We start from the raw sequence: 12,243 nt of genomic DNA, 5'->3' as shown, positions 1-12,243 counted from the left end.
ATCCTCTAAAAGTGCCAAAGGATATATTAGTTTATATTCCCTTGGTAGCTTCCTTCAGCGTAAATTAAATGAGAAAACCCAATGCCTGAAAAAGAGTGTCAAGATGTTTTATATATTAAAGAAACACGTGAAGTTAATTTCTAACGTAAAGGGCTGGATTCATGAAAGAGGGAAATGCTTTTTACTATTGTGTTAGATTTCAAAGATCTGTGATTTATGGTAAATTGAACAAACATCAGTATTTTTCCCTTTTGATTTAAATAAATGACAATCTCTAAAATGCACAGTTTTGGGTAAAATAAGGTATAACAAGTCAGGAATACACTTTCCGCCTCATCAAGTGTACCTGATGTACAACTGTGTACCACCACCATTCCACCACCCCAGAAAATGGAACCTGGTGCCAATGAACCAATAGGGTTGAGAGTAGTTAATCATTCAGTTTTCTAAGTTGTCTCCTCATTTTCTAGTGCACTTCAGGGTTCTGTGAAGCCAGAACATTTCTTGAGTATCCAGAATACATTGCAGGGGAAAAAAAAAAAACAAGAGTAGACTAATAGAATAACCATCCCAAGTTGAATTCATTTACACTTATACTATAGTCATATTGGTGTAATTCATTTATCAATCTATTTATTTATAATTTATAGATTTTTAGTGCTATATTCAACATGCTTGGATGCTATTCCAGGATCTATGCATGGGAAAGCTAGTGTGCTCAGAAGATTAAACCCAGATAGACACAGCAAGGGAAGCAATTTAATCCCTTGTTCTCTGAGCCTGTACCTGTGCAGTATGCATGTAAATCCCATGTGTGCTTTTTTGAGGTGTGGAATAAATTAGAAAACATGACTATAGAAGAATTTAAAAACTATAGAACCAATGGAAATGATCTGTATTCTTTTCTTCTTCTCTTATCTGTGTCATAAATAAATAAAGCTGAATGAAATATTCTTATTTAAAAATTCATACAAAATATATTTACTACAGTAACATAAATGGTTTCACAATTGATACGTATTTTCAATATTACTTTGCAGTTGTTTAGTTCAGATAGCACTGTTGATTGTGAATTTTCCCTAATTATGTTTTTCAGTTTCACTCATGAAATGGATAGTAATAATAAGTTTGTAGATCAAGTGGTCCAATTCTATTATTCATGAACCTGTAGAAATTCTGGTCAATAATTTTGATATTTAAGTTCTCTGAGTCTCTTGTCTTTTGTTGTCAGCTACAGCCTGCTTCTGAGTTAACAGAAATCAGGAATACAGGCAAGCACTTAGCAAGAAATGACTTTAAGGCAGAGGGACCACAAACAAAGACTTTTTATTAATAATCCAACTGCAAAGCTGTTGAGGAAATCTCAAGATGTAAAAAATTTGTATTAAGCAAGAAATCAATTCAGGGAAGTTTGTATGCTACAGTAATGCAGTATGAGTGTTTACTTTGAGTGCAATGTCTCAGGTATGACATTTAATGAAATGGACAAAAAACAAAGCAAAGCGAATCAAAACCTTAAAACTAGAATAAGAATCATATATACATATATATTTTTTTAAATAAGGAGGATATATACTTACCATATCTAAAGGTTCTTAATAATTCTCTTGAAGAGAATATTAAAATAGTGAAAGCATTTATCTTCAACAAGACTGACACAGTTTCAATCCTAGAAACACCCAGAAATGCACATTGGGTCGGGAATAAGACCCGTGCAATGCAGTACCACCACCCACCCACCAACATCGCTTTGATCTATCTGTATATTGATAGGATTGTACTAGGATATGCTTTTCCTAATGTTTAGACCATAAGAATTTGACAATTGGAAGTCATTGTGTATTTCACTTCTTCTTAACTTTAAATCAAAGATCCAGTTAGATTCATGGATATAGAAATGTTTGTCAAGCCCTAGCTCAGCCTTCTGCCTAGCCAGCTGCCAGATGATTAAATCTAAATAGTTTGTCTTAAGGGAACCTCTTTCTGTGATTCTAGTCACAAGAAAATAATTCATGATATTATATCTGATTAAAGTATACATTAGCATTAATATTCCTTAAATAGATTATATTATGAAATGTATACTATGTAGTTATATATTATATAAACACATTGTTTTTTTCTACAATTCTTAGGTCTCTCCTTTTCTCCTTGTCTGCCAAAGTCTATTTTATGCACATTTGAAATAATTTATTCTGAAGGTCTAATTTTTTTGTTTGTTTTTTGGGTCACAACTGGCAGCTCTCAGGGGTTACACCTGGCTCTGCACTCATAAATCGCTCCTGGCAGGCTCAGGGGACCATATAGGATGCCGGGATTCGAACCACCGTCCTTCTGCATGAAAGGCAAATGCCTTATCTCCATACTATCTCTCCAGCCCTCTAATTTTTTATTTAAGGGGAGAGTCACTATGGCTTAGAACTGACATTGGGCTCTGAGCTCAAAGATCAATCCTGACCAGGACTGTTGCTAATTATTGAACTCAGGTCTGCGGAGCAAGTGGCTGTCCAGTGTACATATCTTTCTGGCCTTGAAATTTTCTTTTTTTTTAGTTGTAATTTTATTCTTGTTTTTTTTTTTTTGTTGTGGTTGTTGTTTGTTTTTTGACCACATCTGAGTGCACTCAGGGATCACTCCTGCACTCACAGTAAGCACTCATTACTGCATTACTGTAGCATACAAACTTTCCTGAATTGATTACTTGCTTAATACAAATTTTTTACATCTTGAGATTTTCTCAACAGCTTTGCAGTTAGATTTTTAATAAAAAATCTTTGTTTGTGGTCCCTCTGCCATAAATAAAGTCATTTCTTGCTAAGTGCTTGCCTGTATTCCTGATTTCTGTTAGCTCAGAAGCAGGCTGTAGCTTCATCAAGCAAACACTCCACCTGCTGTACTATTGCTCTGGACCAAAAGTTTCACTTTTACTCTACCATTTTGTGTCACTGAATATTGCTGCTTTACTATTTTTCTGATATTTATAAGTTGCATAATGTAAAGGAATTCTGTTTTCTTTTTATTGAAAATGAGAGTTATTAATATTTTCTTGCCTCATAATGCAGATACATTTTTATATAATTTTCAGTAATGTGTGTATTGCCTCCAGCAGGTTTGTATTAAACATCAGTAATTTCAAATTAAATCCCCACTGAGATCATGAGGCAAGCAATTAGTGACAATTGCTTGCTTTTATCGAAAAACCAAGTTTCCCTAAATTTATAGTTAAATTATAATAATATCATGTACGTACCCACTGATGCTGTATTGCAAGAAAAGCAGATTAAGTCAGCCATTAAGAGTTCCATTAGCATGTGTGGTTTTCTTATTGGGCTTTATCTATTTGTAAAATAGCTAGATAACTTTATATAGAATATTGGGATGCCAGAGATTTTCTTATGTATGTATCAGATAATAAAATATTTTTCCAGATAGAGAAATAGGTAATGCTTACTTTTGACTTTAAATATCAAATTTATTCTCTAGTGGTAAAAACTTATATTCATTAAAATTTTTCACTTATTATTTCTTTCCTATCATTGCATTGTTTTTCTCCATGAAAGCATCATCTTCTCAATTTAATTGAAATGTTGAGTTGATCATCAACTGATAGTTTTATTCTAACTATTTTTATGAATAAAATTGAGCAAGTTTCTTTGACCATATAAGCAATTTTATGATTGTGATCACTATAGGTTTTTATTCTCTTAAATTGTTATCAATTTTTAGAGAAATAATCAAAGATATTCTTCCAATTACTAGAACTGTGCTGAGATGCTATGAGTTCTAGATATAGATCTGTTTTCAAAGATGATTTGAGAACCTGACTCATGGCTGGAGAGGAAAACAATATATTTGGAGGATTTAGTCGATTTTCTTTACACTGTTCTTTTTATACATTTTATACCATTCCACAATTTTATTTTCTCATTTTATGACCTGCAAACAGATACCTTAAAAGAAAAGGAATGGAAAACAGTCTTTGGGATGTGAGATGCTGTCTTGAGGGCAGGTAGAAGGGAAAAATAGGCCTAGGAAAAAATCATACAAAATATATTTAAAGATAAAAAACAAATAAAGGTGCCAATATCGATATTTTAGTGACCATTTAATTTAGGATTATGATTTTTTTTTCGGCCACATGCACCCAGTGACACTCAGGGATTACTCCTGGATATGTGCTCAGAAATAGCTCCTGGATTGGTGAACCACATAGAAGCCCGGGGGATGGAACCACAATCTGTCCCAGGCTAGTACATGCAAGACAGATGACATACCTCTTGCCCCTTCTTTCCGGTCCCAGGATTATGGTTTTCTGTAAACATTTAAAAATAAATTCTCAAATATTTTTATAGTCAATAAATTAAAATTGATGAGCTGAAGTAATATATGTCATATTGGTATTTGCCTTGCATGTGAGCAACACAAGTTCACTTCTTGAGATGACATGTGGTTCCTTTAATCCTGCCAGGAGTGATACCTGCTTGTGGATACAGGAGTAAGCCCTGAACACTGTAGGGTGAGAACTAAAATCAAGCGAACAAATGAAAATTATTTCTCAAAGATGCTGATTTTATGATTGACTAGGATTTGAGATAGCTTAAATTGTTAAGAGTGGAACATAATAGACCATAACTATATTCTATATTGTAGATAGATACTAATTTATTTGATAGAAAAATTACTCATATTATATAAACAAATAACTCTAAAATTAATATTTCCTATTTTATAACTAGCATCTGCATGTTATTTTATATAAAATGTAGAAATTCTTCATGAAGGGGTTAAATGGTATAATTTTTTATGCATTCTCATGTAATGGACAATATTGTAAATTGGAATTGATGTTACTACTTTTTATAACCATGTAAAGTAACTATTGTACAAATTGAATTATTATCTGAAGAAAAGGTCTATATTTTATATTTATTTTTCAGATGCTCCCAAGTTCATATCAAACCAAACAACTTATTATTCTTGGGAAGGAAATCCAATTAACATAAGCTGTGATGTTAAATCTAATCCAGATGCAATAGTGGAATGGAGAAAAGATAAATTAATTCTTCCAGCGAAAAACACCACTAATATAAAAACATACAGTATAGGAAGAAAACTGATATTGGAGGTAAGCCTTCAAGTACTTATCAAGATTCATATTACTTTCTGATTTTTTTTAATTTCAAATGTGTATAAACATCTTGAGATGTATGACTATGTACCACATTATATATGTATACATACAACATATGTGTCACACATATGATATACATGTAATTTGTGTGTGTATCTTTAAATCTAGATGTACATCTATACCTGCATATATGTCAGTAATCATGCCTGCCCTTACTGTTACAGCTCTAGCTCTACCTATAACTATACTTATATCTATTTCCTGAGATCTATGTTTAATTAGAATTAATTTAAAGTAAAACATTTTTATTCTGTAATAGCTAGTTATGATAAATATCAATTTACTTGAATAGAAATTTTCAAATAGGGTAAAATCTATTTTGTCTAATTTAATTTTGGAATTAATATTATTATATCTGAAACACAATAGAATATGGAATGAGTACTGTTTCTGTCCAATTAAATTGTTAATACAGGGTATTGATTCAATGGTTAAGGCTTTCTTTTTTTCATTTTACTGGATATAGTTGTATAAATTATATCTGCTAGCTACATAGTTACAAGTTTTAAATAGACAATATTTGCATTTGCAAATTCATCATTTTATGTTTTAAAATGATTTAAATCACTGTACTGCTACTTGAACAATCTTATTCTGTCAGTTGAAAATTATTTGCATAGATTAATTTTAATGTTTATATAGGTCTATGACAGCAACCAAATTGCCTTTATCATTTTATAAATTCAGTACTCAACTTGAAATAGCTTTCATCTTGCTACATAATTTTCAGATTTTATCCCAAACTAAAGATTTTAGAATACACATAGCCAATCAGTTAAAGCTTTTATTTTTAGCATTCACTGTTCTTAAAGATCAAATGAAAAATTTGCAATAATAAATACCACTTATTTTGCATTGCATCATAGGTTTTTCTAGACAGTACATTCCTATTCACTGTGGTGATGGTGATCAACACTTGGTGTCACTGCTGCCAATGCTAAAGGGCACCCATATACTGTGATGCAGAGTGAACAGGATTCAGCCACATAAAAAAGCAGGCAATATAACACCTGCACTATCTCTCCATAACTCTTATCAAGTTTTATTTAGTAATTATTAGAATAATTATTTAGTCAGACAGTAATTCTTAAGAATATAATATAAAATTTAGAACAAAACAAGTATTTAATTGGTAAATTAATTTTAAAATTGATAGCTAACATTTCTGCCCTTTTTATTTATTTAAATAAATATTTATAATTTGAAGTACTGTAATTTTCTGTACTTTGCTTATCAGTGCTGGGGATTTAACCCAAACCACTTGCATGCAAGCATACACATTAACACTATCATTACTAGTCTTCAAATATATAAATTTAAAAATTAAAAAAACACTTCAATAAAAAGTCTAAGTACTGTCAACTTAGTCACCTGTCAAAATGTTTACAATAATAAGAAAAATCAATGTGTTAGTAAAAACTAATGCATGAACTTTGTAATAGGCTCATTGGAATAATATTATATTCAGAATCAGTTATATCAGTGCCTATAGCCTTAAGATGTTGTTAATTAAATTATTTTCTCACATTAAAATATATATGTAAGTGAAGTTGATTTTTCAAATGTTTAAGGGAAAGGACAGTAAAGTCCCCTATTAACATTGGGCTCTATGCTTATATGATGATATTCAGAAATATAAGTGGTAATTTATTTCATGAAAACATTTGGAATAAATTTGAAATAAAATATGAAGAAATAGAAGTATAAAGAAGGTCATAGCATTTCTTATACAGATATCAGCAATAATATGCAAATATTAATGTTTATTAATCAAAGGTTACTAGTTAGTCATTTTGGTTTTAGTATTACATTCATCACTTCTTGGCATTTACTCACTTCTCTGTACTTCTGGTGTCATTCCTGATGGTGCTCAGAGAATGATGCCATTCCTGGGACTAAACCCAGGCATTCCACATTCCAAGACTATCCTTAGCATGTATTATATTTTATAATGATCTATTATTTATTTGTATTTGACTTTTAAATATTATGATTGTTTTATCACTCCTACAATCTAGCAAATATATTAAAGCTTGAATTACTTGTTTGGGTTATATCTAATTATCTTTAGTTCTTGTAAATATGTGCTATAATTTTGTATTTACTTCAGTTGCTAGTCATGCCATAAGATAAGATTTCTTCATTGGGGCCACAAGAGTAGCACATGGGTAGAGCACTTGCCTGTACACAGATGACCTGGCTTCAATCACCAACATCACATATGGTCCCTGAGCACCTCAAAGAATAATTTCAGAGAACAGAGCCAATAGAAAACACTGACCGTTGCTGGGTGTGAACCCCCAAACAAAATAAAAAAAAGAGATTTTTTATTTTATATGGTATTATATATTTTGGGAGGTATTCCCATTTGGTTTCAAGGGACTCCAGGATCAGCTCTCTGTAAAACTGGACTAATAAAACCAGGCAGTTTAATTTGGGGTCCAGAATGGGACATTGTCCACTCAGCAATGTTCAGAGTTCACATGACACTAGGGATTGAACTTTAGTCCTTGCGCCCACAAGTTATATATTCCTGACTCCTGAGATATATAGTTCCTGAAGCAATTGTAAATTATTTTGACCTTTCTATAGTTGAACTCTCAAGTATAAATGAAAAAAAAAATAACAAAACACTTTTTAGAGTCTTTGAACATTGTTCTATAAAATGTCTCGGCTTAAATTACTTTATTGATGGTGAGGAACTATATAATAATCACATTTATTTTTTATAACTTTACTGTCTTTGCATTGTATTGATTTAGTATAATTTCTTTCCTCAGAGGAAAGTATGATTAACTTTCTTAGCTGCCTATAAAAAAATAGGCAGTGCTTTTAAATTTCCTTTTACGCTAAAAAAAATTATTTCAGGTTAAAATTAGCCTGGTGTAGTCAAACCTGAATGTAATTTTTTAATCACTTCGGAGTAGTTATATAGGAGCTGCTAAAAGTTCTATTCTTTAAACTCAAATATATCTGACTAGAGAATGAATGACACAGCTCTTTTGTACTCTTTCAGAGTTACCAACTTCAATGGACCTCAAAATTGCACTTTTAGTTAATAGCCTCCCATTACCACAAAATCATTTTCCCCCTTTTGGGATAGAGTTGAAATTAGCAGCAACTCTTGTTGTAAGCATATTCTCTCTTAATAACAGTTACTGGGACTGAAAATTATATCTATTACTATCATAAAATCTCTTCTGAATTGGTACTGTAGAATTTTAGTACATTAGAATTACAGGGTTGGTCCCAATGTTCAGCAATATAATCCCAGAAGGTTAACTTAATTATGGATTTAAAATGTGAAAGGACTGAGGGTCAGCTATTTGCCACCTCAAGGGAAAGAAAAATGATAGAAATTGAACAGAAATTGAAGCAAGATACAGTTATTAGATATCAAGATAATGCGCCTGTCCACAGGGACTACTACACAAGGGCAATATTTTCTTGAAAAATACTTTCCTGGAAAGATTATTTTTAGAATCAGTTCTCATCCTTCATTAATATTTTATGTTCAATAAAGTCATAAGTGAGTATTTTGACATACGATAAGACTTCCTTGAACTTTAAATCTAACTGAACTAAAGCAAAAATGTAGCCAAAAGTTAATAATGTTTTCAGTTCAAATTTCTAGGGATTGCTGCATTTATTTTTTTTAAACTACATACAGTTTTCCGAAATTTCCATGTGTAAGTTCCATTGATTTGAGTCCAGAGAGATAAAACAGTGATACACATTTTTCCTATACATGCCAAAAAACAAATATTAGTTCCCTGGAACTGCATATGATCCCTTGAACACCACCACATGTGATCACTATGCACAGAGCCAGGAGTAAGAGCTGAGCACAGCAGGCTGTAGAATAAAATCATAAAAAATAATTTGTAAAAACACTTTCTTTTAATCAATCAATATAAAAATTATATATATTTTTCTAACACTGATAGAAAAACCATAATTCTCCTCGACCAATGGACAGTATAGTTACATAGTTTGTTTGTTTGTCTTTTGGTTTATTTTGTATTTTGGGGAAAGAGAGGCATACTACTTGTATGTAGGGCTTACTCCTAGCTTTTTTTTTTTTTCAGAAAACATTCCTAGATATGCTTCGGGAACCCAATGAGGTTCAGATTGAACTCTGTTCTGCCATATGCCAGGCAAACACCCTCCTTACTGCACCATCACTTTTCCTCATTTTATTATGTCTTAATAGAAATAAAGTATTTTGTAATTATCACTTGATATACATATAAAATGATGACAATAATTTATGAACTGTACAATGTAGGAATATGGTAGATACACAAATTTATTTTAATAAACCTCTCTGATGCCATCAAAGAATTGTAAAGCTATTACTATTATCTTTATTTTAGATTGCACCTACATCAGACAATGACTTTGGACGATATAATTGCACAGCCATTAACAATATAGGAACAAGATTTCAAGAATATACTCTTGCTTTAGCTGGTAAGTACAACGTAATAGTTTTAAGACCTAAAAATATGGGGATAGGATTAAAAATAGGTTTAATACAAAACAGATTCTAATTTCTCAAACATTATAAATTAGAAAAGTATTCATATTATTAAAATAATTAAATTGGGGGTAAAGACTACAGTGGGTGGGTCACTTGTTGCTCTGACAGACAGGAGTTTGGTCTCCAGTACCCCATTTGACCCCACTGATCCCCTCCAGGAGTTATCCCTGAATACAAAGCCAGGACTCTGCCCCAAGAGCCAACAAGTGCTTACACATGCATACACACACACACACACACACACACACACACACACACACACACACACACACACACACGTAAGTATTCAAGCTTGCAGCTGACAAAAGTAGTAAGGGCAGAGTATGATTTATAGATGCAGAGACATAGTATCAATACTATGTGGTTCTATTAAGGATGTAAAAGGGAAGACTAGTAAAATATATGTATTTCTGGGCTCTGGTGATAGTACAGTTGGTAACATGCTTGCTTTACATGCCATGGTTTGCATTCCATATGGTCCAAACATCACTAGGAATAATTGCTAAGTGTACCCCAAAACAAACCCTGAAAAATATTTCCACCAAATTGCTCTATTTATTAATTCAGGGATAGATAACATCAAATAATTATTGAGACAGGATGTGCTAAGAAATAATTTAGAGAATTACTAAATTACTATGCTAACAATAGGGGTAACTTTGCATTTGTTCTTTATTCGGGGCTATGACCAGCAATGCTCAGAGCTTAATATTGTCTCTGCACTGAAGGAGCATTCTTGTTGCTGCTTGGAGGACTATATAAGGTGCCAGAATCAAACCCAGAATCTCTGTGTTCAAAGCCAATGCAGTATCCCCTATACTATCTAACCAACCTCTGCATGTGTAATTCAACATTTACAAGCCTTTTAGAAACATTCTGCTGTGGTGGATTGAATCTTACAGTAGAGTCATCTGTATAAACTTACATATTCAGGATATCAAAAGCCTAACTAAAAAGTCTAAAATTGAAGTTGTAGAGAAAAGGAAGCTCCCAAATACTAATCAGAAAAGTATCATGCGTTCAGTGGTGCATTAGAAGCATTGATTTTACATTTTCCATGCTGTATAGATTGAACATCTGTGGGCTGTCCAATAGGAAAGGAAACCAAGAGCCACTAATAGCCTTGCAAGTAAAGTCAAATAGGGCCTGTGTTTGGGGATTAACTGTAAAAGGAGGAAGAATGGAATGGAAGCAATAATTATCATGTAGGAATGATAAAAAATAACCCATGACTAATCATTGATATGTATGAAATATGAGTCAAGAAAAGTTATAATTGAACAATTGGGTGGAGAGACAGACACATTGGAGAAACAATGTACATATCATACAGGATATTATTTATTTCACTTTTTGTATCATCAAATATTTTAACTATTGAAATTGTTAATTCATCATATATTTATGAGGACTAACATTATTCACTTTTCTCAGTTATGGGTCTATATGTATATATTTATAACTGTAATAGTTTGGTAGAATTAGGTGTATGGGCATATAAATACAGAATGTAAAAATTATTTAGGATGCTACTAAAATGACAGATCATAAACATAAAGTGGTACATAAAAGTAAATACTATTGATATATTATCGTAAATCTCTTTAGGTCAGATAATGTATACAGTATTCTAGAAATAGATACCCAGTAACCCATATTTGGAAGATGGTCACATTTTTATTAGGAAATAGGACTCTGAGCTTTATATAGGTGTAATGTAATTCTGTAAGCTGTTATTTCTTCAAAGATATTATCTCAAAAGAATCTTAAAAGATATCTCAAGAGAATCAGATCTCTTTTGTGTCCAGAATTGATATTTTATTTTACAATGTATTCTATAAGTGAACCTTCTTATTGGTGTGATATTTGATTTAAACCTGATTGACCTTATAGATTTATTCAGATGGGATTAAAAAGTGATATTCTTATTAGGAACTATTAGTATTCTGTGTGTGTTTTGATTTTTGCCCATCATCTGAAAAATACAGAATGAATCTATTAAAAAATGTAGCTTACTAAAAGCAAGAATTCTTGACAGTTTTTATAGCAACTTAAAAAATTGTGTAATGCAATTTCTTTACTTTATATATAATATTTTACCAGCATTATGGGTTTTTATACATCTATAATTTTATAATATTAAAATTTAAAATGTCCTTTATATCAGATCCACATAATTTTAGCTGCTAACTATAAGATGTGCATTATTGTTTTTCCTTATAAAATTTATGCTGAAAAAACATAAACCTGACTATTGGTAAGTCATCAAAAAAGTTTATTTTGGAGGCTTTGATTTATTCTGCACACTTTAAATTAGTCAACTAAGTAGAATTCAGTTTTGGCAGTCTTCAAGCACTGTATATGTATGCTTATTTGTTTTGTAAAGTTAACCAAGCGATTAAAATCTATACTTCTGATATATCTATTATTAATTGTATCTTAATTATTGTAAATTACTTTTTTCTTTTTCTTGAAAGGAATTTTTTCTTTTCAAAACTTAGACCTATTT

General features: G+C 31.5%; 1 protein-coding gene across 2 annotated transcripts in view; it reads left to right on the top strand.

Annotated features, from left to right (window-relative positions):
- Positions 1 to 12,243, top strand: part of NCAM2 (neural cell adhesion molecule 2) — a 424,349-nt gene that overhangs the window by 317,563 nt on the left and 94,543 nt on the right. For both annotated transcript variants that reach the window (XM_049785726.1, XM_049785727.1), the window contains exons 10-11: positions 4,938 to 5,125; positions 9,568 to 9,664. In XM_049785726.1, coding sequence (XP_049641683.1) covers positions 4,938 to 5,125; positions 9,568 to 9,664 — 285 coding nt within the window. The remainder of the gene's footprint in view (positions 1 to 4,937; positions 5,126 to 9,567; positions 9,665 to 12,243) is intronic.

Source organism: Suncus etruscus, chromosome 13, assembly GCF_024139225.1.
Source record: "Suncus etruscus isolate mSunEtr1 chromosome 13, mSunEtr1.pri.cur, whole genome shotgun sequence".
Classification (NCBI taxonomy): Eukaryota; Metazoa; Chordata; class Mammalia; order Eulipotyphla; family Soricidae; genus Suncus; species Suncus etruscus.
This window is presented reverse-complemented; position numbering and strand designations above follow the sequence as displayed.